Below are 27,731 nucleotides of genomic sequence, written 5' to 3' on the forward strand. Positions count from 1 at the left end.
AGCCTCTGCATGGATTTGGCAAGAGGTGTGTGGGGTTTAGGAAGTAAGGCTTAGCCTAGTGCTCCAGCCACATTCAACAATTTAGAGGAAGATTTTTCCTCTGCCAAACTGCCAACAGGTCTGTGCAATATCAGTTCTAAGTTTAACAGATGAAGCAATTCATTTTGGAACACTTTTTCAACCAAAAGTCTGTTTCAAACATGTAAGTTTTAGATGCATTCCTTGAAAGTATGTGGGGACAGATATTGTCACTTTGGCCGTGGCCAGGAAACAGAACGATGTCTTCTGAAGGATGTTTTCTGAAGTGACATCACAGAAAAGCGTGGAATATTCCCAGAAAGTAGAAGACAAATGAATATTTGAATGCGTTACTCATTTTTTAGAACAGCTGCTGAGTACTATACATCTTAATTCACTTTTTGATTATTGATGCTTGGCAAAGAATGAACCAAGTGGATTTTACAAAGTGCTTATACATAATACAAGTCATACAAACCAACTAACTTTACTCTAAAGCCTTCTCCAGCAAAAGAACATGACAGTATATCTGCTATTTGCCTTTTTGCTTCTCTGTTAATTAAAGAAAACTACTAAGAATTGATGCAGAAAGCGATCATCTTTCAGTGCCATTGTGAATTCTCTTCTGTCTTCTCACCTTTTGAAATGTGACCTGTTACGGTTATGGTGAAGGTGAAATTCTGTTGTGTGCAGGTTGAGGACTCTGAGGACTGCTTGCTAGAGCTGTGTTGCCCAAAAGCTTTGTGGATGTCTCGATGGCACATCAGGAAAGCATGTGGTGCACTGCTTAACAGCCGGTGACACCTCTTTCTCTCTTTACTGTGCCAACATAATGTTGAGAAGCTGTATTCCACTGGTCTCATGGAGCTCTGGTGGTAGGAAACAGAAGAGCCCACGAGAAAAGCAGAGGTGATGTTTAAGCAGTAGAGGCTGAGGATGTGTGGAGGGCAAGAGGTGACAAGAGTGAGGCTTTCGCTCTCTGTTTAGAGAAAGTACACTCAAGTACCTAGCGAACAAGCTACCGTACTCCTCTCTCAATTGATGCTGCCAGCAGAAGGGAGCTGTGGTGGGTGAGTAGGGCCTTCTGAAAACAGAAGTCTGAGAAGATGTGGGATGCAAAGGAGAATTCCTTTTTCGAGACAAATGGTAAACATGATTTATCAGACGTGCTTGAAATTGCTTGCATTAACTAGAAATCAATACCAGGAATGAAGTGGGACAGCATGATGCTTGTTTACAAGTCAAGTTGCCAACTCTTTGGGCCGGCTTGTTTAATTTGTGTTGATTCTTGCCTTTTATGGTACATTAGTTCAAGACAGTATATGCGTGCTGGCGGAAACCGTTGGCTTTTGAGTTTGTACTTCAGGCTATTTATGCACTTGAGGGTAAAAGCACTATGTAAATTCACACTTTGTGTTTCCTGGAGTCGTTTAAATGCATGAGACTGTGGATACCGGCACATAAATAAAGACACTGACCCAAGATTGCTGTAGCTTTGCTGAAGCCGATAGTGCCTCTCTACTTTACACCAGCTGGAGATATGATCCATGCTGGCAAATTTGTTACAGCTGATGAGCAAAAACAGAAGCCTTGTTTATTCTTTCATGTGGAAAAGACTGTGTGGCTCTGATATTTTCATGCGTGTTTACAGATGGACACACCTACTTTTTGTCTCTTTTCTCTGCTGGTTGCTCCAAGCCATTGAAATGCTCAAATGCCTGAGGAAATATGCTTCCATGCCCTTTAAAAAGAGCAGCACGTGGAAGCAAGGAATCCAAGCAGGATAGGTGTTAAGACATTTTCAGCATTTATAAGCGAGGTAGATAGTCTTTCTTAATCTGAAAACCTCCTTTCTTTCCAACTGATCCTCATACACGTTGCAAAGACCAGTCTGGCCTCCTGTCCTTATTTGCTGTCCTCCTGCTTGGGATTTATTATGCTCTGGCTATACACAGGCATTTTTGCATGAAATAAAGGATAGGACATACAGTTACTTGAAATGTATTGCAGTGGCTCCGTATCCCTTCCACAGAGGGTTTCAAGTGTTCATGCGCTACTTAAATATTGCAACAGTTGTTACACACTGAGCTCTTAGGTATCTTAAAATGCGTTGTTCTGTGCCAGCCATTGTATATTCATTTCCGACTGCTGCTGAAGCCACATGTACTCTTGCTAGAGACATTGTCTGCTTCTTTTTCTAATTTTCTTTTCAGTGGCATTTTTGGGTTTTGTCTGCAACAGCACTCTTTGTCAGCTGAATCTCAGGGCTGCCTAAATCCTGGTACAGTGGTTTGCAGTTACAGCCTTGCCAGAGCAGTGGGTGCCTCTGCTGGGCATCTGTACAGTGCTGGTATCTAACTCACCACCATCCAGCACCAGATACCAAGTCTGCTCACTTGTGGAGCATCCTGGAGCCACCGTTTGGCACAGAAGAACTGATTTCACTTGACTGAATTTCTACCAAATGTGTGCGAGTGTATAGAGTTTATAAACTCTGTGCTATCTGCAGCAGGACAGTTTATGCTTAATCTGCTGTAACATCTGTAAAAATGAAGTTTCCCTTTTTCTCCCCTCTATCACTTCCAAAAATTTGACAGTCTGGAACCTGCAGGGTGAATCTGTACTGTATCAGCTCTGCACGGCTTGTGGCCACGCTGTTTTTGATCTGGTAGTAGCCAGCCTAAATCTGTCTCATCAAATCCTGGCCTCAGGTTGTGCTTTGTGATCAGAAGCATGGTACGGAAAACTGGGTTTCCTGTCTGTCTAGCTGAAGGCAGAATGCGAACACCAGTGCTGTTCAAAGTACCTAATTTTAGGACAGTCAGAAACATGGCCAAGGAAAAGAAATAAAGGGGACCCTCGATGGTGTGGAGTCATCTGTTGCCACTGCTTTTTTAAAAATATGTATTTGTGTGTAATTGTTTTGATGGGCATTCTAAAAAGCAAGAATGGCCCCAGGTACACGTGAATATTTCCTTTGTGCCTGTATGAGCCCCCTTGGAAGAGGCTGATGTTTTGTTTCTCTGTGGGCTAGAAGTCACCATGTAAGCAGTTGAGGTACTGGAGAAAAGGGTGTTATCTCGCTTGCAGGCGGAATGCTTCACAAGCTGCCTAAAGAGCCACTGACTGCTACTGGCATCACTGCGCTGTTTGGAGGCTCTGGCAGAGTGCGGTGACCATAATCTTGTGCAAGACTGTAGAGCTCTCTGGATATAATGTTAGCAACTGCTATGGTTATTCATTGTGCAGCTAGAGTGGCAAAGATGATCCTCTCCATTCCCCTTGCAGAGTTACTGAGAAAGAGTTGGATTGTGCAAACAACAGATCTTGAGTACTGGGGTCCTGAGATGCTGAACCTAAAAGTACAACCAGAAGCCTTCCATGGCCAGAGATCATTAGTTCCAATATTTGTTGTAGAATTCAAGGATACTTGCAGGAATTAATCAATAAAAAAGTTCTCCAGAATACTGCATTTTCCTACTCCCTCTGTTCTTACTGAAGAGCTGAATTAAGCGTATGCCAAAAAGTCTACTGAAAAGGAGAGAACAGTGAAAGACAAATATTGAATTCGAGTACTTCTTAAAAAAGAACTCGGCTCTGGTTGTGTCTCATCTCAAATTCTGTCTTTCAGAGTGGATTAATCAAAAGTGGAACAAGGCAGACTGATTCCAGAGCAGGCTTTCACGCTGCAAGTTATTCAGCAGGAGCTACTGCAGTGCATGGCTACTCTTTCCTGGGCAGAATTAACTTTGCAGTACAGACCAGCCTTTTCACTAGCCATGAGTGAATTGCAAAAGCATTTAATAAAGGCGGTGAGTTAAAAAAATCTATAATGGCATTCTTAGTTCATAAACATTTCTGAGCTGGCAATGAAGAACTATTTTCCAAGCAATAGGGAACCTTGTCAATTTTCCTGTGACAGTGTTTTCCCAAGTATTTAAACAAGCACCGTTGAAATGCCTGATCTGAAGATCATTAAAGAATCAACAGTTTGGGGAGTGCTTGAAACTTAAATAATACTCACAGCATTACAAGTAATTTATTCCTGAGCAGCTTACTGAGTCAAACAAATGTTCGTGGCTTCCATAAGGGGATTACAAAGGAACTGCCAAAGACCTAAGCCTGCATATCCTCATTTGCCTGGACTGTGGTCATCGCTAACTTCATTGCCGCAGGTTCTCCCTTTGGTGTGTGTTAGTGCAGGTCTTTAAAGCTAAAGGAAAATGGACTTATCTGTGCATTTTGTATCAGGTTTCGAATTGGTACCCAGTTTGTCATTGACGTTTCAATGGGAATTGCACTTCCTTATTCAAAGGATGAATTTCGGCAGCTTCTCCTTTAATTAATCCTTTCAACTTAAATCATCAGCAGTACTGTTTGGCTCTGCGTGCAAGATTTCTGGGCAACTACTCAAAACTTACTAAGCAATAATCTTTTTTGATTAATCATTCACTGCAAACAGGTTACATAAATGGACTGATAACAGAGTCATGGGACTCTTTTTTTCCACTAGCATTTTAAAAATGACTTCAAAAAGTTTTTGAAAGCTTAGCAGTGCAAAATTAATGTTTCTGCTGCTGTGAGAAGCAAACACTTTTTTTTTTTTTTCTTTTTTTTTTTTCCTGCTTTAAACTGGTGAAGTTAGATCTCCCTGAGTCACTGGTGCGTCTCTTACCCTTTAAGACAGATCATAGTTTGGTAAAGGCTTGGGTACTGAAGGAATGATATGTGGCACTGCTATGTGTGCTGCTGGCTAGCAGAGACTGCCGCTGTTTGTTCTCATGTTGTTCTCATGTTGTGTTCTTCCTCCTTCTTGTTTTAGTTTCCTGTTTGCTTCTTGCCTGAGTCAATCTGGCCAGCCCACGTCACCCCTTGTCCCTGTGAGTGATCTGCTTGTCAGGCCCCCGGTTTGCTTGCCACATACCTTTGTGCTTGAGCGGCCTGCTGCAAGCCTTGTTCAGCAGTCTGGAACTGTGTTTGTTCTGTGAGGAGACATTGCATGTGAAGCAGTATTCATTTAGAGGAAAAAAATAGAGTGATGGAAAATGCAGGTGTTCCACACTGTAAAAACAAACACTGTATTTGGGCAAGCCATTGAGTTACTTATTGTGTAAGTATAAAGCACTTTTAATTCAACTGAGGCTAGTCTGGCAAAACAGGAAAGAGAAAGTAGCCTTTCTTGAAGTAATTTACCATTCAGCAAGGGTATGAGGGTTGTTACCTGACATGCCAGAAGTTCTGCTTTGACTTCCAGACCCCCAGCAATTGACTTGGGGATCTGGTTAAAACAAGGCAACAAGAGACCTACAGAAAGGGAAAGGGGAGCTAGCTGCACCCATTTCTCTCCAGGCACTTTTTGGGGGATGGAAGAAGGGAAACAAGCAGAGAGCTGATTTTTTTTGTTCCTTCTAGATATTTTTTTTTTCCTTGTCCTTGATGCCCGTGGAAACACCTTTTTCCATAACAGTAAGCTTATGTATTCTTAAATGCTTCGTCTGCAGTTAGTAGCCTCTGTCTAAGCCCCACACTCTCTTCATAAAATGTCTTTTGTTCTATTTCTCAAAAGTGCATAAAACAGTGATTCCATTGCACACTGAATGCATTTTCTGAACATAACTTACTGCCTCACACTTATTGCCTCACAAATATTTTGCAATGCATATATGTACGTTTTTCTGTATGTTTGTGTGTACATAAGGAGATACGTGTCTCTACACGCCCCTATGATTTCATACACATACTATTTACACATCTGTGTCAGAATAAACTTTTTTACACCTGACCTAGCCAACACTGGAAGTCATTTTTTCACTGCAACCTCACCGTCTGTAGCAGTGGCCTCATTTGGCTGTGAGTTAAGGAAGAGGCATCAAATGCTGCAGTCATTTTTGCATAGATGCCTAAGCTGAAAGGGGATCTGGTCCTGTCTCATACACACCTGTAGGACTCATCTGTACTACAATGCTGATCTTTGAAGGTGAATGTGCAAAGTGTATTCTGTTCGTAGAGCCTAATTTCTTTATGGTTTGCTTCATGTTATATAGTGCAATCAGTCTATAACTTTACTGCACATAGTAAGGCTTATTTAGTTGACAAAACTACATTCAAGTAGGGACAAAAATGAAGCAACTGTAAATAAATAAATTGAACGAATCGTACTCTGTGACTTGTAGTCTTGTACAATTGGGGATTATGCCTCACGAAGTGATTAACCTTTACAAACCATAACAAAGATTGTTACTGCTGCCTTAGCAGGTGGGGGTAGAGATGTGAAGATGCTAAGTCACTTGCTGATCTGTGTAATGAGTCCACAGCTAATCTGGATCCAGGATATTTGTCCGGGCTTTCTGCATTGTCAGTCATATAAGACTTAGCAACGTTTAGTGAGCAACAGAGACAAAGTTTTGTGTTCTTCCCCCTATGCTTCCCTTTCTTCTTTTTTTTCTTCATTCCAAATTGTTGTTGATATATGTTATGTTATGTCAATATATGATATGTTAATATCAGAGCAGAGGTTACCCTGATATATGAGAATGGCAGTTGAGACTGGAGGTCGTTTTTCCTGGTACAGATTGGTCTTCAGTTGTGTAGCTCAGTGAAGGCTTTAAACTTTTGAAGTGCAGTATCTAGGATCTTCATTTAGACCCAGATGTGTTTCCTTATGAAATATCAACCTGAAAGGTCCTTCCGAGTAGATTTCTCTCGTGACTGAAGCCTGCAGTAATAATGTGACAAAGTCCAGCCATGCTGTGGGTAAGTGGCAAATGCAAAAATACGGTATATCTTATCTCATTCTGGATCTGATGCCTTTTCTGCTGACCCATAGGGACCAGTGTTTCAGGTGGGAAAACATAAATGCTTATAGGTAGGATAGATAGAGAAATTCTGTCACAGCGTTTAGCCTTGCTGTCCTTTGCATAAGTCTTCTGCCAGAGCTTGGTCGGCAACAACACGGGCCAGGTTCAGACTGCAGAGGGACAATAATAAAACTCTTGCTCAAGTCATCACCTGGAAGATTAAATGAACCTTTGTGCTGCTATGAGAAATCTGCTTGCTTGCAAGCATTAGTCAGTTCTGAATTGTTACATTAAACGGAGGAAAAACCAAAGTAGATCAAAATGCTTACATACAATATGCTTATATACATATGTACAATACTTAACCGTGTGGTGTAATGAATATAATTCCACGGAAATCCCAGTCCTGTGGGACTTTGCTAGTGCATGACCGAGCGCAGCTTCTTTAAGTCTCTGCTTCTCCAGCTCTTAGCTTAGAGTAACTGCAACACCTAGTATTCAGAGGATGCCTAAACATCCTGTGCCTCATTCTGCAAGAGACATTTGAACAGCTTTGTTTTCTTGTAAAAATACTTTTATGAAGAGTGTTTTCGAATTCTGCATTTAGGCTCTAGTTTTTGCACATTGGTGCTGAAAGCGGTTTTTAGATGAGGGTGTACCATTTTACTGCCTTAAAAATGAAACGTCTCCATTCAGTAATATTCTTTAAAACAAAGAATAAAAAAGAGAAAAAAAGAACAAACAACAAATGCATTGGATGGTTGTAACCTGACAAGTGTAAAATAATTATGTCTGAGGCTTGTCTGATTACTCCTTTCATTCATCTCCCTTTTTTCACTAGATATCGTCAGAGGTTGCTTCTTCTGAGGGTAGAGATGTGGACCTTTGCTCTCTTGAATATATTGTTATCATCTGTCAGGCTTACAGCACTGAAGATTGTAAATGTATTTTGTGATAAGACTTTATTGTACGTCTGGAAAACCATATGCCTAGAAAGCACAGACAAAATATGACACTGTGTGATACGGAGAAGATAAGTATGAAGAGATTCTGAATGAAACTGGCCATTTGCAGTCTGACTGGGCTTTTGGGTCTTCTCCTCCTCTCCTCCTTTTTAGATTTTAACCACCCAAACTGGTCAGATTGCTGTTTCTTGTTGATATACTTGGCTTTTTCTTTTTTTGCTCTGTGAACAATACAAACCTGATTTTCTTCATTAATTCTTCTGCTTGACATATTATAACCTTTAATGGAGGTAGGGATGAGGTATACTCCCCAGGCATGGGTATGCAGCATGCTCTGTTTCCCTGGCAGGTCAGTGATGTTGTGTTGACATAGCAACTTTTGATCCTGTTTCTTTTCCCTAGAACAGTGCCTTCTAAGGCACAGCTTTCCAATTCCGCAAAGGTTCAATCCTGCTTGCTTTTATGCAGGGGAATTAATTGGCATTCGGTTCAGACTCTGACAGTGTTCTTTCATCAGTATTTGAGGCGAGCACTGTCCTTTCTTTTTCCCGTATTCTAAGGAGTCTGTTTGCATTAGGAGCCTTAAAGGTGCAATATAAAAGCGATTGGCATAGTGGTAAAATGCCATAGAATTAATTGGTTCATCTTCTGGTATGATTATCAGCTGCAGTGAAGATAAAAGTAGCCCCAGATCCCCACTTGAGGTGGAGTCCTGCCCCTCCCTCATTCCACTGACTCTTCCTCCTGCTGCTTGTTTTGCACAGGCTTGGGTTTCCTCCAAGAGTCTGCTCATCAGTAAACTAATGGCAAAAAAAAGTGTGGCTGTATTATAATTTTTTTTTTCTGCAGGGTTAGTGAATTGAACTGGCTTTCGGGGAGTGTCTGATGAACATAAGGGCTGGGGAAGTTCAATTACGTGGCCAAAACCTGGCCAAAACCCAAACCTGGCATAGCTAGGACAGGAGAGAAAGAAAGAGGGAAACAAAGGGTTGCAGAGGGGAAAATGCAGAACCTGTTACATGAAGAAAACATATTTGTTCAGTTCAAATGACTGGAACAACTCCTCATGTTTGATGTTAATTATTTCTGCCTACTCTCTTTCATCCTTTAATCTGTCGCTTCTAATTCATAAACCCTTCACAGCAGGGATTATGCATAATCTTGTCGGACTCTGAAAAATCTCAAGAGCATTAATACAAATATAGTAATAGTCAATCTAGTAAGTCCATCTCAGCTCCTGCTAGCTGCTGGATTGGTTCCTCCATATAAATGGAAGTGCTTTATTCCAAGTATATTAGATAAGTGCTCTCCTTCAGGTTTAGCTCTTCTAGATAACTTTCACAATTAATCATAATTAGCGGAACATCAAGGTAGAGAGCTTCTTGCCTTGTGAAGCAGAATCTGGCTGCAAAACAACAAACTGGAACAGGTGCTTTTCCATGTATTTTTAGCCTATGTAGAAACAAGATGCAGGTATTACAGAGGTAGAGGCACATGCCCCTTGCGTTTATGAAGATATGATCATTATGTCCCTAATTGGATCTTCCAGTTCCGTCTCATCTTTCAGAAGTTAAATAATAATGGTGTGCCACAACAGTCTGTGCCATAGCATAGCCTGGTGGGCTGTGTTACTCTGAGCATTAACCCTCCCAATATCCCCACAGTAGTATTTCCTTGCTGGGAACAGTGTGCTGCTCATTTTCTGCGTTTATGGGTGATGTGTAATATAAGCAACCCTTGCCCCGTACCAGGAGTGAGTTAAACTGGGCCTTTAGACACATTTCATGGCAGGAAACACGTGGGGCACTTAGGAAAAGCGGGTGACCTCCAAGAGGTAAGGAAGGAAATGGACTGTTACTAATCCCTTGGATAGGTGCAGTGTGTTCAGGTGATTTAATTTGCTGACAGTGAACAAGAGGTGGTTGGCCTCCAAGTAGCATGTAAGGAGGGCACTTCTCTTCCCCAAGCTCTAGGCTTCAAAGCCTCAGCGGCAGTCTTGATTTTGAGAAAAAGTTCCACAGAAATTTGCTCTTAATATGCTGGTATTTGTTTTGATATACTAGTCTTGCAGTGCTGTACCTGGTCTTACAACTCCCCACCCCCCCTCCGGCTGAGTTTGACTTAGGTCTCTGTAGCATCATTCTGGAAAAGACCTATGTCTTTCCTCTTGATGCGAGGTTAGTAGGATCCAGTCCAATATGCAGGAAGGTCACACACGTATTGAGTTGTGGCAGCAGAGGTAACATTTGGCTTGGAGGAAGAAGCTCTGTAGCATAGAGCCTTGGGGAAACAGCCACACCAGTTCTACTGCCGCATGAAGAGAAGCCTAGGCCAAAGCTAAGTGTTTTCTCCTTATCAAATAGATGTTAACGAAGAATGAAATGGAAACAAAAAAACCCTCGCGGAGGACATCATAATCACAAATATTACATATTACAAATAAAGATTTATTTTTATGGAATTATTCAAGAATTGTGAAATAGAAAATAAGCCAGCTTGAGAATGCCAGAAGTTACACTGGAAACATCAATGTTAACATAGCAAATTGTGGAAAATACAAAATTAAAGTGCTGAATCTTCAGTCATAGCATTAGAATCACTAGCAGCAATAACAAAACAGAACTCAGGGTGTGAAAGCTTAAAAGGAAAAAGATTTTGTCTTTTTCCTGAAATACAAACCACTTGGAAGCCCTCGGTGTCTTCCATAGTGTAAAATTGGGCAGGTATTAAAAAAGAATTGTGCACTATTAAAATCTAATACCAACAAGGAGGCAAGTCAGTCCAAATTACCTGCAGCAAAGGCAGGCAGTGGCTGTATGCATACTTTATGCAGAGGGCATCTCATTTTAGTAATCTGTCAAACGTTAGTAGTCACTTACGCATCAGGATCCAATGCAACTGGTATGCAACGCTTCACCTCCGATGAAAAAGAACTAACAGAATTGCTATGAAAGGATCAGGCGGAAGTTCCCATGACTTTCAAAACATCTAAAATCCGTGGGAATGCAAGCTGGGCTGTCCCTGGGAACCTCATTTTGAACCTCTACTAGCGTATTTTGTGGACTGAGGGAGTTCAATATATAAACTTTTGAAAAAGAAAGATAAAAATCTTACTCTGTATAAATAGTTATCTATAAAAGTTGCTTTATCCCTAGAAAATTATGCTCTGTTTTCATTTTCTTTGAAGACAAAGCAAGAATGGCTTGCATAAATGTTCCATCTTCACACAAACAGTAGTAGACACTTGGTAGAGTATCATCAACATTAGCAAAGCTACCTCAACGTACATCAGCAGGGAACGATCCATAGGACCTAAGTTATACAAGGAGATAATAATGGCTTCTCTCTCAAGCAGTGTTTTGGGAATTCAGCCATTAAAACATGGAAAGTGATTAACATCTCAATATTACATATTGAAATTTAAAATACTGTAAAAACAGCATGCTAAGCTTATTGTGTTAAACTTAATGAAATTGGCAATTTGCTTGCATGGTGGTTAAGTAATTCAGATTCCGTGTAATGGGACTAAATCCTTCAATTTAGCAGATTGTTTACCTGTGTCAAGCCTTCAATCAGCAACAAGGTATTAAAGTATCACTTGCCTGTTCTGTCACACACAGCTTTCAGACCACATGGTACATTTCTTCTATATCTGAATATGTATTTTAAACTCCTAATGAAGCTAGTTGGTACTAGCACAAAGCTCCAAACAGATCCTAGCACTATTGCACTCTTCATCTCAAAAACAAATAGGAAATAAATTCAATCTGAACAAGAAAACTCTCTCTCTTCACGTCCTTATTGTTTTACTTGGCACTGAGTGTTTTTCAGGATAAAAACCATTTTCTTGTCTGCAGGCAGCTCCATTCAAATGGCTGGTGCTTTCAGTTGCAGAGTCTGGTTGAGGACTTCCTTCATCAGCCTGAAACACAGACAAAATATCAATGAAGTGTCATGCTAAACTTTCAACATGCAGCCAACTGAGCTTGATCTCCATTAAGAAACTCTGCATGACTCTTCCGTTTTAGTAGCGCAACTTCTTGCCTTTGGAAGAGATTGACCTGAATGGACAAATGCTAACAACAGACAGTTTGTACCCAAAATCTAGATTCATCTGCTGTCTGGATAGCCAGTAATCCATACGATCTCTGCCTTAATTACTCCTCCCTAGACAGCTGAGCTATTGCATCCTTGCCATTTGCAGCATCAATGGAAAACTCACCAAGGAACACCTCAGTGAGCTTTCCTATGGCACAGTGGACGATACGTATTTTTAAGGGTGTGAGAAATTATATATGATTTGTCCAAAGCCAGTGTTGCAACTTAAGAAGTCCTAATTTGAATGCATGGCAACCATTCATACTCAAAGACCTATAGTGGAAACTAAGTCCTTGAAACACTGTAAAAATTGGAACTCTTCCAGGTTGAAGGCAGGCTTAGAAGGCCAAATATCCACTGGAAGCACTCAGTACCTAGAACGAGTAAAATTCTTGACTGCTTAGAGCTCACAGTTGTGTGCAGCCCAAAGTCTAGTAGGTCTTGTTTACATACATGCAAGGCAGACAAGGCAATGGGTTTGTCTATAAAACGTTTCTTGTTGTAGGTCTGTGTTATCAGCTCTTTCTAGATCTGCCCCAGTAACACAATCCTCTCAGGTTTCTTGTAATAGATTATGTTCTGAGCTCAGTTTCAATGCACAGAGCCACTTGTACCACCAAAAAGTACTCAACTAAAATCATTTGTTTCAGCAAACGTCTATCTGATTAAAATTTCCATAAAAATTCAAAACATACTTTTATTTTACAATGTGCGTTTGTAGATACATCGTTTTCTGTCTTCATTCCAGTTGCCTCTTCTATTTCTAAGAAAAAAATAATTTTAAAGAACCAAGAGTAAGTAAGCGCACAGTCATTTTAACAGCTGGCCAGAGGAAAAGAGTACCCAATCAACTATTCCTCTGTGCATTTATCCCACAGGGGAGTGACTGAAGAATAATGAATATTTCCTAAAACATTTTCCCAAGGAAACGTGATTAATGCATGAAGGCCGTGTAGCTTGTGAGAGTTTAGAGTGAACATAGCAGCTTAGCATAGGGGTTCAAGACAGATCTTTCAGAGCTGCCTGCCTGCCTTTATCCAGCAAGTTCGTGTCAGTCTACCTCCAGTTGTTTTAATCTCAGGAGAAGACAGTATTCAACTTAGACTGAGCTTGGAAAGCCCTTACGCTAATAGTATGTTATTAATAATAAATAACCCGATGTTATTTTCCCCTGGATTGGTCCCCAGGTAGAAGATAAATGGAGCCTGAAGACTTTCAGGCTACATTGGAGCAAGACAAGAAATTGTGCTCAAGAAAGCCAGTTCAGAGAAAAAAAAACAAAGCACAAAACAAAACAATGAAAAACCCAAACAGAGCATTATGGAAAGTTTTACCAGTGTTTCAGTAATGTCTTTCAGGCCTCTAGTGAATTACTTTATCTGCTCTTTACCATTCAGTTTGTGTAATCAAAATAAAATATGCAAAAAAAGAAAACAAATCTGTAAGAGGAAGACTCAAGAGTGGGATTTAGCCTAAAAAGTGTGGATCAAGTATGTATGAGGCTTTTAAAACTTTGTTTAGAATAAATGACATTGAGAACAGCAGCTTGGACAAGAAGCTCAGAAAGTAATTACTTCTCCTGACTTGTAATGGCCTGCATTATGGCACTGTGGCTGGTGTTCCCCATGTGTCATTTGGAAATGAACAGAGTATTCTTTTGGGCATTAAAGCATACATACCTGTGAGAAGTACATCAATTGTCTCCACTACATGTTTTGCATCTTCCATAGTGAAACACATTGGTGGTTTAAATTTCAGTATGTTTCTGTAGGGTCCATCTGCACTAAGAAGGATTTTCTGCTCTTTCAGCCTGTGGAAAGAGGGAACATATGTTAATAAACAGTTACACAACTACACGGTTCCCATCCTTTAGGCAAAGTTCAATTCTGAAAATTTTTCTAATGCCACGCTATCACAAGCGACCTGAATTTAAACTGAAATTAATGAGTAACTACTTGGGAATATTAGGAGGGTTTGATCGCTGTATGCAGTCTTTAGAAAATATTTACTTGTAAATGAGGTGAAGGGCTTCAGCTGTAGCTGGTGTTCTCTTTTCTTGATCCTTCACCAAATCCACACCAACAAACAATCCAACGCCTCTGCAGAAGAGAATAAAACATGGAAAGATAAAATCCTGTGTTCATACTGATAAAGTGGGTGTACAGCTGATTCTGAATAAATTCAGCTGACTCATTAAGGCTACATTCTTTCTGTAGAAACCTGCAAACCACAAAGTAGAGTGCTGTGAAAGGTAGCAAAAAACAAGAAGAAAACCAAGAAGAAAAACGAAGGCAAAACTGAAGGTGGCTAACTGAAGGATACTAAGATGAGGTGAGGGGAACCCACACCAACATCTCCAAAGGAAATGATATGAAGATTTGAATGAGGTTTCCATCATCCCAGGAGTATGCTGACGACTGGACTAATCTGTGGTGATGGACTTTTCTCCTATCTACTCCCAGAGCCTCTCTAGGCTACACTTACTCCCTAGCTAAACAGCTGAATGGAAACATTTATTGTAAAATAAGTTCTTTGCAGTATTGATGCTGGGTAGCCCAATTTCAAAAGGAGTGGCGTGTAAATCATGGCATATTGTTTCTGTGTTCCCCTCACCCCAGACTTGCAGATTTTCCCATCATCTCTCTAAAACACCTAACAGCCATGAAACACCTACCTGATATCTCCCACTAAGGGATGCTTCTTCTTTTGCTCAACCAGCAGTTCTAGGAGGTAACTTCCTACACGTGTAGCGTTTCCTTGCAGATCTTCTTTTTCAATTACCTCCAGTACAGCCAAACCAATAGCGCAAGACACAGGATTGCCTCCAAACTTACGGTAAAAACAACAGGAAAACAGAACCCATCAGAAATGTTCATCTGTGTCTACTCCTGTATCTTTTGCTTGACCTCTCCTACGTGACATGTAGTGAGAAAAGCTTAAGGAGGCTGAGATTCTGTGCTGGGCAAGCTGCAAAAGACATTTCCCCATGGGCAGCGTTGCAAAGCCCAAGGAAGGGAGCTCCCCATTCCATCGCTTCAGGTTTCAGTAATTTGAAGATTTCACAGCTCAAGCATTCAGGCTGCTCTCATGGTTTGCTGATTACGTATGCAGACAAAGTGCTCCTCTGAAGGGCAGTGGGTTATGGATCTGGGGTTTCCTGAACTGTACCATATAAGCTCCATTGAAAGCAGGGGGAATTAATGGCAGCTGGGAAGAAGTCACAGGAGCAGAAAAGAGGATTTGAAATAAGAAGAAAACTGCGCCTCTGTGGCAAGCATGCCGTTCAAACGTTTCCTGGTAGAGGGTCAGTTTTGTTAGGTGACAGCTGCACAGAAAATTCTTCCAGGACCTAATCCCACCTGCACAGGACTCATAGCTGATCCTGTCCTTGATAATGAAGTGTTACATGGTCAGCATTTCAGAGGAAACAAGGGAGAAAAGGGAGTTAAGGTATAATTTATCTGTATGCATAGAAGCTGAGCTCCATGACTTGCCAGAGAGCTAGTGCTGGTCTATTTGTTTTTAAATATTAGACTGGCTAACTCCAGCTCTTAGCAACATGATGTAATGAAGGATGCAGGTGTCAGCAGAATGACTTGAACAACTTGTAACTGCTAAATGTAAACTAACAAACAAAAAGGACAAACCTTCACATACAAACTTACTGTATTAAAATACTCCAGTCCAGAGGCACCAAACTTTTCAGCAATTTCCCTTGTTGTGACCACACAAGACATAGGATGGCCATTGCCAATGGGCTTTCCCATGGTGATGATGTCAGGCACAAAATCTTCACCTTGCAGCTGGAAAGCCCAGAAATGCTTCCCAACTCTGCCGAAGCCAACCTGGACCTCATCAGCTATGAATACACCACCTGCTGCACGCACATACCTGAAAATAAATAGAATGGATGGTTGGACTGACTGTGCAAACTGATTTTGAATAGGTAAATTAGGTAAACAAGGATGTCTGCAGTACAGAAAATCTCTACTGTGAAACCAAGTTAGGGAAGAAAAAAAAAAAAGAAAGAACATGACTGCTGAAATATAATTCGGTACTGAACTTAAGTGCTGGTGCTCTAGCAACCGTGCTCAGAAGCTGTATAACCGTGCAAGCCCCCTGGCATACATCCCATCAGTCTGTATAAGAATAGCTTGGTTCTTCCTCTCTTATTCCAAAGATTGCTGCCAGGACTCTGCTTTCAGGAATAGTCTGACATCTGGATCCAGAGTTACTTGAGTTTCTCCTTTGTTGTAGGAGCACTCCTTTGCTACTTGAGCACTACAAGTAGTACTACAAATACTTCAAGCTCTACTTATGCTTCATTGACCTAGCTCTTACTCAAGCCCTAGTAAGCATACAGATCACTTATTCTGATATTTCTGAGATGTACACAGCTTTTTTTTTTTTTTTTTTTTTTAATAGCTGGATTTGAATGACTTTCAAATGAATTTCAAGCCAATTGTTTTGCCTTCAGTGTGACAATACAGAATTGGAATGTGCAACAGTGACTGGAAACTTGTCAAGCAGAGCTATACTTATTTGAATTGATAAAATATTTAGTTGACTAATTGTTAACAAAAAAATTAGCTAATACTTGGATGGAAAATAGGAGGACTGTAATTGTACTGCAGGGCTACCACTCTGATGGTTCAACTTTATCTTCCATCAAACTTACACAGAACGTTAAAGATAGACAATTACGTAGCTAAAAGAATTAGTCAGCTACTGTCCCATAGAAAATAGAAGTGGGATCATACTCTTCAGAACAAGAACACGTGAGGGACATAGTTGAATTGATTAGATTAGCCCATAGTGAAAAACATATTTGTGGTTAATTTTCCAGGTATGCCCTTCTAGAGCGATGTACATACTCTGCCACTTTCTGGAAATAGCCCACAGGTGGAATTACTTGGCCTCCACAGCTCTGCATGGATTCAGCTATGAAGGCAGCAATCTGAAAAAAAAAACAAAAAAAAAAACTCAGGTAAGAGCTATGTTCATCTGTTTGGCCTTGCCCAAATATTTAACAGTCTAGAAATAAACGTTACAGAGTGTGCCCTAATTTAATCACACACTGGGTTGGACAGTTGAGGGCTCTTGAGAAGTTATGGCTAGAGAGCTTACTCATTTTTCAACAGGGGGTGCCCAAATCGCTGTAGCCAGGGTCGCCTTTGCAATGATGAGAATACAAGGGCTTCCATTAATCCCTGATCTTACTGCTATTGAAGTTGGAGATGCTCGCTGGTGTCAGCGGACATCAGCTACAGGCTCCTGGGAGCTCTGTAATTTAATTTACAATTTACAGGAGGAAACACAACAATGTTCACAGTTTTCTCCAAGAGATGAATAAAAACTTGCTAAATGCCAGAACACACCAGTAACAGGTACGCATCAGCTTAATTGTTCAATCTCAAACACCAGGCAGAGCCGGGTAGAAGATGACCCGAGGCTATGCTTTGGGCACCCCTGTCTAATGTAAATAACTAAACAAGTGAAATATCAGCATGAGGCACTTGACAGAAGAGGAGAAATAAATAAATAAAATCGACAGATGAATAATTCCAGTTGCTAGGAATGAAAAAGAAAGTTATTTCAAGTCAAGAAGGGCAAAAGTAGTGGATCAGTTACACTGGAACAACAAAATTTGTTTCGTGTCAACATGTCTATGCAGCAGAGATACAGTATTACCCAAAAGTCTCAGCATAAGTCTGCTATTTAAGGGGTTGCATCCCCACACCACTTTTGAACCCCTCCCTGATCATCAAGAGGTCTCTTTGAGTTGGTGCAGTCTTCCTGGAAACAAGGCCGAGCAGTAATGTGTAAAGAATCGTACAATATATTTGAAGAGGCATGCTACAGCCAAAGAGTACGAAGCTTCCATAGCATGTGAGGCTTAGCCTTTAGTACAACTTGTCCTGCCATAGGTTATGTCACCAAAACCTAAGAAATATGCAAAAGAAAGGAAACAAAGGAAGAAAAAAAAAAAAAACAAACACACACAAAACTATCCGTTAGTAGAGAATTAAAAAGTTGATGAAAGAATTAAGAGTGATACAAGTCCATTGGACTATAAGGGAACATGTTCCCACCTCCACTGAATGTGGGGCGTTGAATCAAGACCTTAATGTCCCAAAATGTTAGTGCAATTGTACAAAATATTAATACACATTGTAAGCAGCCTGCTTTCAGTTATTATTATTTTTTGAATTGAGATCATGTGATTAAAATACTGATCTTTTTAAATGACTCCAAAGTTATCTTAGGCTACTGCAGTCAAAACTGTAATATCAAGGTTTTATCTACCATATTTTCTCCATCCTTGACACTTTTACATACCTTTGCTAGAATTTTTGGTGTAGTTTCTCAGCTTACCCCCAAGCCTAGCTGTGCTAACATATTCACAGTCTACTGGTGCCTAGAAAAATTATGATAAGAACATCTGGTTGAAAAATGGCACATTTTGAACACAAAGGAAACTAAGTAGAGGAGTATATCTTTAGTTTCCTGTTTCGTGCCCCCATTTTACACTTAGGAGATGAAACTTCAGCATTTCTAGAGCACAAGATACATACCTTACGTCCATTCTTCTGCGTTTCCTCAATAATCTTTTTCACCTCTTCAGCATAAGCGCTTGCTGGGTCTGGGTGATCTTCCCTATATCTTCCTCTATAGATGTCTGGAGAAGGAGCCTGAAAAGACCAAAATTTTTTTAAAAGCCCATCTTTCTGTGAAGCATTTACTTCCTGTTTCTTTTCTCTTGCTCTGCATTTCTGGAACAGGATATACTTTTGCCTTTCCACGCAGATAAGAGCCAGCACAGTCTCAGTTTCTGAATGGAATTACAAAAAATACATGTAGAGGAGCCTAAACACAAATGCAGTCCTGTGATGTATTCAGTACAACTGAAGGCAACTGTTGAAAGCCATTTAACTTATCCACCTTTTCAATATCATCCCTCCTCTCGCCTAAGACATAATGCCATGTCTTCGTCTCTCATCTTATTTTAGATTATTGCAGGATGTTCCACTTCTGCAACTGCATAAGTGGGTTTTCCAAACAGTCACTTGATTTTCAGCATTCTCATCACAGGAAGTAATCTGAGTGAACTTCAAGCATCTACAGTGTTGGAAGAAGTTCCATAAATAAAGAAATGGAACCATTATAGAAAAGAGGGCATTAATCTGACAGTGTGGTTAACACCAAGAAGTCTGGATAGGAAACACCTCTTTGCAGTTTGGTGTACTTCTCTAAGAGTGAATTTTGGTTTGGTAAAACATACAAGATTAGGCTGGAAATCAAACAGTACAATGGTCCCTTGAATACCCCTGAGCTCTCTGCCCAGAACTGTGTGTACACACGTGCTCCGCCTTTCTGGTTTTTGGAAATAGACTCAAAATTCCTGCATATTTTTAGCCAAATTAACACAAGAGATATCGGCTACCTTCTTCAAACTGTGTATCTGTACAGGCCAGTGACTCAGGGAACTTGCCGCACTGAAAGGAATTCAGCTTCCCAGCTGAGTACTGTCTTTGAAATACAAAAGCAAGCAATTTTGCTGTTTTAAAGCCACTAACACTCAAGTGTATGTGCACTGGCATTAGCAAAGCAGAATGAAAGTATATTTACACCCAGAAGCGAGCAACTGAATGTGCTGCATAAGAGGCATAACAATGTAAAGCAAGAAAAAACAAAACAAAAAAACCCAATAAACAAAACAAAAAAAAAAGAAAAGAAAACCACACTTACCACATGCACAAACTCCTTCTTGCTGTCCTTTCCCAGCTGATTAAATTTATAGGGACTGATGTCAATCAGAGATGTAACATGGCCATGGTAAGCACTGCATGAGTGTTAAACGTTGAAGTCATTTTTCTCCAAATTCATAGAAGAGCTAGATTTACAACTATACCCATAAATAAACCAGACTAATAGACTGTATCTGCAACAGATAGATGCAACTGTAGAAATGTTTGTGATGGGATCTTGGTTTAAATTCACTAAATCTTTTTTTCAAGGCAGTATGAAACTGCTATTGATTTAATTAATTAGCAAGCTAGGAACCAGGAGTGAGGATTTTTTCTTGCGTTAAATCAGCTGCAAGTGTAAGGACAGAAAAAGATGCTGTCCGTGAGTTGCAACACCAGCTGCCCTCACCAGCCTAGAGACCCCAGTTTAGCCTACTCAAGCTTTCTGAGGTAGACACCAATAACACTGCAAAGGCTCTTAAGAGTTTGTGCTGCAGCAGAAGATTCGTATTTTGTACAGCAGCAGCTCATCACTACCTGCCCCAAAGGCTCGACAGTCTTGTCTGTTTGGCCAAAGCCAATCTCAGGATAAGGAGGAATAATGAAAGCCTTATAATTACGCTAAAAGTGGTTACTACTGAGGTCAGCTTGACTTAGAAATTAGGAAGCACAGCCTTCTGAACATAAGTTCATAACATTTAGTAGCTTCATTCAAGGAACAAACACTTCCATTTAGCCATGAGCTTGATGCGAAGAAATCCTGAACCCCAAAGACATGTCACAATCTAATTGCAGAAGAAATAGTGTACAAAAGGGTTTGGGTCTTTTTTTGACTCTTTTCTCTTCTTAATTCCTGTCAGTCATCAAAATCTGCCAGTAGAGCCAAAGAAAGGACAGAAAATAGTCTGTGGCCCGGGCCCACAGATGTAGCAACACTCTGTAGAGCTTTGGAGACTTGAGGCAAAGAAATACCTTATTGTGTTCAGGAAGACAAGACCTTGCAGTCAAACAGAATAACTGAGCCAGCACCATCATCAGCTTCTCCTTACTAAAGCTACTGCCAGTGGCTCCAAATTGTGGCTGTGTAAGTCAAGGAGGGCCGGCAGTGATCTGACTGCAGCTGGGTCAAACAAGCCTTCTGCTGTTCAGGTAAAGATGTGCTCTTGCAGTTTCTCTACTTGGACTTTCTGATCAGAGGTTGAGGAAAAGTTAGAGCCCAACAGTAGCATAACCAACCTTACACCTCCATCTAAGGTAGGGAAACCCAGAGACATGGTCAACCGCATTTTCCATGACTTTTCAGTTCCTCCTGATTTTGCGGCTGCTCAATCTTGTGTGCTTACTCCTGTGTTCAGTGGAGAAGAGCTGAGCATCAGAGCAACAGAGCATCAGCACCATTGCAGAGCTCCAGGATCTTTCTTCTTAACCATGAAGTATTTATTTATCTATTTAGAATCGTTGAGTCCTAGAGTCATTTAGGATGGAAAAGACTTTCATGATTATCATAAAGAAATACATCCAGCAGAATGTGGCAGAAAGCCCTTTTCCAGAGTATCCTATGGGCTAGACCACTTATTGGTGCTTCAGAGTGACTCCCAAGCCTCTGGACTGAATTGCTTTGGGATGCTCTGTGTGAAATCCCTGTAACGGGTGCCTGACAATCTCTGTTTCTTACAAATCTTCAGAACTTGTGTTTATCAAATGTGGAAAAGGGAAACTTATTTCCTGGCCTCTTCTCCTATGAAAGCCTTGCTTTCAGCAGCCAGTACAAGCAGCAGCGGGTTGCTGCAAAGCTGCTTCTGAAGCAATTGTAGGAATTGATGGCTGCATCTGCAGTCTGTTCTGTGTACTTACTTTTCAAGGGTGATCACATCTTGGTGTCCGTGGTACTGCCGAGCCAGTCGTAAAGCCAGATCATTTGCTTCAGACCTGCATAGTAGCAGAGACATCCACAACACAGTGAGGAAGGGCTCCCAGTTAAAATTTGTTCTAACACAGAAGAGTAGGCCTGAGACACAGCAGGCTCTGTTATTATACAGAATACAGTGCTAAAGTTGAGACTGTAAACACCATTTAAGACAATGAATCAAAACCAGCCCTTTGTACAAACAACAAACAAAGAGATGCATTATTTCACTCCCCCAGTTTGCTTGTACACATTTCCCTCCTCTTGATACAAATGAGACCACTTCACAGTGCAGTCAGCAGCTGGAAGCGCAACACAACTGCAAGCCTTTGAAAAGCTACAGAACATGCCAGCCCTGCGTGTACCTCCACAATGGCTCCATCCTTCCCAGCATCATCCAGCAGTGGAGGACACAAATCTGCTCCGGCTGAGAGCCCCAGGCTTCCAGCCTGATCTACAGCAGCCCCAGTTCCTACTGCCTGTTGGGCAGAGTCCGTGATCACAGATTGGACAGACCATCTGAAAGAGCTACTCGCTTCCAAGGTTGTGTGCCCCTTTAAACATAGCGTTCACTAATTTGCTGCCTGAATTTGCGTTTCTTGTTGTCCATTCCCCCCGCCTTTTTTTGTCTGATGTTCTTCAGTTCCATCCTTTGGCTCTCTTGCACCGAGCCGTCGTACTAAGTCCTTCAATCAGTCGTTACTGGAAATAATTGTGTCATTTATTACTAAGCCCCACTCTCACAGGTTTAAGGTTTGGACCAACCTATTCTGAACGTTCATCTTAAACACAAAGAAAACAGCCTTAAAAATAAATAAATAAATAAAAATGAGCAGACCTACCCAGAGTTAACAAAATAGCAAACAGAGAGTTTCTCTGGCAGGGTAGCAGTAAGACGCTGAGCGTACTGAACGAGGTTGTCATGCAGGAACCGGGAATTCGTATTGAGCAGTTCCATCTGTCTTGTTGCAGCCTTTGTCACATAGGGATGACTGTGGCCAACTAAAGAAGAAAACAGTTGATACTAGCAAACAGTCACTGAACCACAAAAGGAGGCTGAGGAAAGAGCTGTGACCATTTTGTCACTTGAAATAAGTGCGTTAAGATTCCTACTAGACGTGAAGCACAAGATAAACTGCTTACCATGTGCAACGTTGTTGATACAGTCTAAGTATTTTTCTCCAGTCTCATCAAACATATACTGGCCCTGAGCACGCACTATCTTCAGAGGGTCCTTGGCAAAGAAAACTTTGCAGGAAGGCCTAAAAAAATTGTATAAAATAACACCATTTTATTTCTTTGAGGAGTTTCCCCTCCCAAAGGGTTGGTGAGAGGTTATCTGCTGCAGCTCTGGAAACGGAAAGAGCTGCTTTCCTTCTCTGAAGATTGTCTGGGAGCAGAAGGTGGCGGAGAAGAACTGCCCATGCCTGGGACCAGGAGCAGCTCTTGCCAGGGGCGTTTTAAGGCATGGCTCTGTCTAGCAGAGTCCTCATGAGCACAATGGCTGCAAGTCTATCCAGGTGCCTATAGGTCCCACTGCATTTCTGTCTGCACAGCTCAAGAAGCAGCCAGCCAGCAAACTCACTGGGAGTAAAGCAAAGTTGTTAAGAATTGTCTTATGCTGTAGCCAGAAGTTCCTTACGCAACAGCCGAAGTGGCTACAGAGGTCACCTTCAGGAACAAAACACTGCCTCATTGCAGGCATTATTTTCACCTTTCACGGGTGTTGAGAAGGACCTGAAATCTCTATATCTCTGAAATCAACTACTTTGATCAAAACTCTTAAAAGCAGCTTTCTGTAAGCACACAAATCACGCTGGCTTCCAGCAGAACTCAGGTTCCTCGTGGCAGATCCAAGGGACTCTTCAAACATTTTTTTTGCCCCTGTGGAGAACACAGCAGCTATGGAGTTATGTTGAATGGCCTTACTGAGCAGAATGAAAGCCTTCTAAACTTTTAGCAGTGTTTATATGGCCTTGGATAAACACATCTGTTTCCAGGTAACCCAGGCAGTGCTCCTAACACATCCCATGTGTCTTCTCTGTTGAGATTGGGACCCTGTAAAGCCCAGAGGTAACTCCTAGGAAGAAAACCCACTTGCTTTCTTTCTCATACCTCACACTCCTGTTACATAGATCTTTTCTGCTATCTTCAGCTATTCCTCTGCTACACTTTACAAGAAGCACACTTCATCAGCATCATTATTACGGGGCATTTCTGGATGACAGTGTTCTCTTCTGCTCCGTGCCCACCCTTCCTGCAGGAGGTTTTTGGCATCTACCCAACACAGCTCGTGCAGGGAAGCACCCTCAGCAGCCGACCCCTACAGAGGGGTTGATGTGCATGCTTTATGAGGCCACGCTCTCTGTGAATTTTTAGAGAGTTTTCTATACACCCGGAGTATTTAGGCTGCCATCAGCAAATAGCCAGGTTTGGTTCTAACAATCTCAGCTTTTTTTTTCACCTGTCTGTCTGAAGCAGAGTGCCATGGCACAGCCCTTCTCCCGCCCGCCCCGCCGCCCCTACCCGATGTGCTTCCTCCGCAGCGCCAGGGTCTCCGCCTTGCTGTAGCGCTCCTCCATCCCGCCCGGCAAGGCACGGCGCGCCACGGAAAGCCCGGGGGCTCCCCGCCTCTTATCGCGGAGCCGGCCCCGCCAAACCACTCCTCCTTCCCTCCCTTGCTCCCTCCTTCTTTCCCTCCCTCTGTGCCCTCCCTCCATTCCTCCTTCCCCGCTCTGCTCCTGTCCCTGCAGTGCCAGGCGATGAGAGCTAGCAGGCAGCGAACAGAAGGGAGACGGGGAGCCTCGCCCCTGGAGCGGGCTGCTCTCCTCCCATCCTTCGTTCTTCACAGCACACGCTTGGGTAACCCTGAGTAATTGATTCACTCGAAACTGGGGCCGTAATTCAAGCACCTTCCCAGTTCTGCTCCATCTCCCAGAATCTGTAACGGCATACTCGTATTACGCAGCACGGGGCTGTAGTCCTGGTATTCTGATGCACTGATGCATCCTATTGTAGGGCTGGCAGCACTTAACTATAAGTAGTCCCATTCTCCCCTGCTACCCACAGCACTGATTCAGACCTGGGATGGTACAGTCTGGCATTCCTTCATGGATACCCTTGGTGACCGTGGGAGAAAGAGGCAATGACACTAAGAGGCATTGCTTTTCCACACAGCAAGCCAAGCTGCTGGCAGAGCTGCTTAGCTTTACCTCCCCTCTGCCATGGTGTACCCACAAACCATCCGGAGCTCCTTGAACCACAAAACCTACATCCACTTCCCTGCTGCCCCACTGTGCAGTCATTGTGCTCCACGAGCAGTCAAAGCATGTCTAGAATCACACACAGCTTTGCGTGCTGCTGCAGCTTGTCTTTTCTGGGTCGGAACTGAGTTAGTCATCCCAGTACTTGGAGGTGCAGACACATACCTTCATATTTTTAGATATTTTTATACCTCTGCCAAGTAAGCCACTTTTCTCCCAGCTTCTCTAGTCGAGCAGCAGCATTTATATCCTACAGGCATTTTCTTCAGCCCGTGTTAATTTTGAAGTTCCCCAGCTTTCACAGCCTGTTTCATCAGCAGCCTCACGTCACCAATTAGCAAAGCAAATGCAGCGCAGGTGGCAGAGACCCCAGCAGCTACACCTCCGCATCCTCGACAGCCAGCAGCCGCTCGTCCTCAGAGCCAGAGATACGACACGAACTTAAGTTCTAGCTGCGTGCATTAGACGCTGTATCTAACTGCGATCGCGACGTCGGGAGGAAATTCAGGACGACCGCTTTTCCCACACCCCGTGCCCGCCTGCCCTCTGTCGGTGCTGGGACAGCACGTCCCTCCGCCAGGGCTGCTGGCGCTGCTGGTGCTGGGAAGCAGCAGCTATTTGCACCGTCCTGCCCCGTCTCGCTGTTTCAGAAAGCCTGCGCCCCAAAAAGATGTAAGGGCTATGCAAGATGCCGTTCTGCTCTTTTACAAGCGTGCATCACTGGCCTGTCGTGCTTACATCAGGCCTTTGTTCCAGCTTTAGCAAAACGATGCTGTGTTAGCAACTGATATGATGCTCAAGTTCATCAGAAGAGTTCAGAGTGGGATAGGAACTAGCTTGGTACGAGGCAGGTTCCTGCACCTGTTCCTTCAGAGCCACAGAAGGACATGCATCAGCAAAAATGCCCTTTCCTCTTGATGGATGGCTTTTGCACGCTTTTCTGATAAAGTCAAGAGTCAGGCTGCCATGTCTCACGTGTAGAGCAGAGAAGGGCTTTTTCCCACAGTTAGCAGAAAGACCCTGCCAGACACACAGGGCTGCCACCCACTCCCAGCACCACACTATTTAGCTTTTTAGTCCTTTCTGGCCCCTTCCACCTGTTGCCATGATGCTGTGGAGTAACACATATTTCTCCATGATATAGAAGATTATTATTACATATTTTTTTTAAGTAAGTAGATGTACTGCTTTCTCCATCTCTTTCTGCTCACTTTCTGAAAATTTTGTTTTTTCCTGTCTCCCCGTATGGAGGATGAAAAGGAGGAAATGCTACCACAAGCAAGTCAAAGTGTCCAGTAAAATGACTTCCTCTCCCTAAATACTGCTTCAGAGTTGGTGAGCCTCTGTTGCTGTGAAACGTTGCTGTTTCATTCTGAAAGGCAAATCCATTATAGCTGGTCAGTGGAAAATGACCCATGCTGATGACATGTTTCTTTTCAGAAAGATAAAGGAGGGCACATGGTGCCCACTGCCTCTTTGCAGGAGCAGCCAGCATTACCTTCCAGAGCCATTTGCATGCATTCTGCTTTCTAAATGATGTTTGTTGAGAAATCATTTCAGTGCTGAACATGCCAGTAGTGTTTACAGTTCTGCATTTGTAAAGGGCAAATATATTCACACAACTTCATGAATATCATAATAAGAAGAGTTGATATTTTTGTTTGCTTTTATTGTTATGCCATGTTTGTTTTTATGTATGTTACCTCAGGCAGAATCGGTTATGTCTCAACACTCTGACTGTGCCACAGGCAGGAGAACTCCTACAAGCACATGAAAAATTGCCAGGTACTTGTTGTTCCAGGAGGAAGCAGCCAGACAAAAGGTGATGCCAGCAAGAGCTCATGATTGCTTGGAATACTCAGCCACGCTGTAATCCGTACATACAAAAATGATAAGAGTATTTATTAGTACCAAACATTATGTCTTGGCATATGCACATCACAGACCTGCATCTTAATTGATGTGACTTCAGACGCAAATTGCAGCACACTGAGTACAGCTACACTGGCAGAACATGCTCTCCTGTTGCAGGTTTGTGTATAGTATTTTCCTGAAAAATACAGTCCATGTATACTGACACACATACAAATGCACACACGCACTTGTGCATGTGAAACGTCTAAGCTCTGACTTTACAGCAAACATTTCAAAGCAGCACATTTTTCTCCTACGGATGGAAAAGGGAGAAAATGTCTTATGAGCACTCAGACTGGGAACCAGCAGACCTCAATGGAAAAGCAGATGAGTTCATAACCCTGGGAAAATGGAAAGACTGCATTTGTGGGAACATGACTCGGATGGTTTGGCATTCCCTTGTTTTGTTTTTCACATTTATTTGGGTGTGGCTGTTAGTACTTGCTGGAACATGAAGGTTTTGTCAGGTCCTTGTGTTGTCCTTTTAGTAACATTTATTTTTGTGTAGTTATTAGAATTGAATCACCAGGTGAAGTTGGGTGAGGTAGGGACATACAAGGACACTTCTGTTTTCCTCTTCTGATTGCCATGGACTCCTTTTTATAAATGGGAAGGATCAGCAGGTTTAGTAGGTCTACAAAGCAGAGTTGGATGTGAGTAACAACGTTTATATGTTAATTTAACTAAAACTTCCATTACAAATGAGAGGGAGGAGTGGCAGGGATTTTCTTTGCAGCCTTCTGGTGCTTCAGAATGTCACAGAATTATGAAGGAGGGATATGGAATGGAACAGATGCCAGAGAAAAGTCGAGTCAACATCCCATCAGTGCAGTAGGATGAAAAGTCTATAGTAGGTGGGTTAACTGAGCTTTGACTTTAGAGGGAATCCGATGTTGAAAAGTAACAGGGAGGGAGTAGCATCCCTGAATGGGAAATCTACTGAGAGGTTGCTTCGGCAGCAGTCAGAGCTTGTGGTTTGCTACCACACTGGAAATAAATCATATGCTGCAGACAGAGCTTGG

General features: G+C 42.1%; 1 protein-coding gene across 2 annotated transcripts in view; it reads right to left on the minus strand.

Annotated features, from left to right (window-relative positions):
- The window catches only part of ETNPPL (ethanolamine-phosphate phospho-lyase), a 339,765-nt gene extending 315,571 nt beyond the window's left edge, over positions 1 to 24,194 (minus strand). The window contains exons 1-13 of one of the 2 annotated variants that reach the window (XM_052681772.1): positions 24,059 to 24,194; positions 22,676 to 22,794; positions 22,375 to 22,534; positions 21,481 to 21,555; positions 19,628 to 19,721; positions 18,454 to 18,570; positions 16,753 to 16,835; positions 15,544 to 15,769; positions 14,553 to 14,707; positions 13,888 to 13,977; positions 13,558 to 13,688; positions 12,574 to 12,641; positions 11,575 to 11,702 (exon numbers count right to left, since the gene is read on the minus strand). In XM_052681772.1, coding sequence (XP_052537732.1) covers positions 11,575 to 11,702; positions 12,574 to 12,641; positions 13,558 to 13,688; positions 13,888 to 13,977; positions 14,553 to 14,707; positions 15,544 to 15,769; positions 16,753 to 16,835; positions 18,454 to 18,570; positions 19,628 to 19,721; positions 21,481 to 21,555; positions 22,375 to 22,534; positions 22,676 to 22,794; positions 24,059 to 24,114 — 1,502 coding nt within the window. In that variant the 5' untranslated portion in view covers positions 24,115 to 24,194. Of the gene's footprint in view, positions 1 to 10,206; positions 11,703 to 12,573; positions 12,642 to 13,557; positions 13,689 to 13,887; positions 13,978 to 14,552; positions 14,708 to 15,543; positions 15,770 to 16,752; positions 16,836 to 18,453; positions 18,571 to 19,627; positions 19,722 to 21,480; positions 21,556 to 22,374; positions 22,535 to 22,675; positions 22,795 to 24,058 lie in introns of those variants that run through there. The other variant, XM_052681771.1, reaches the window with a different exon arrangement.
- Positions 24,195 to 27,731: the final 3,537 nt, after the last annotated feature.

The sequence above is a fragment of the Tympanuchus pallidicinctus genome, unplaced genomic scaffold (assembly GCF_026119805.1).
Source record: "Tympanuchus pallidicinctus isolate F22 unplaced genomic scaffold, pur_lepc_1.0 scaffold2, whole genome shotgun sequence".
Classification (NCBI taxonomy): Eukaryota; Metazoa; Chordata; class Aves; order Galliformes; family Phasianidae; genus Tympanuchus; species Tympanuchus pallidicinctus.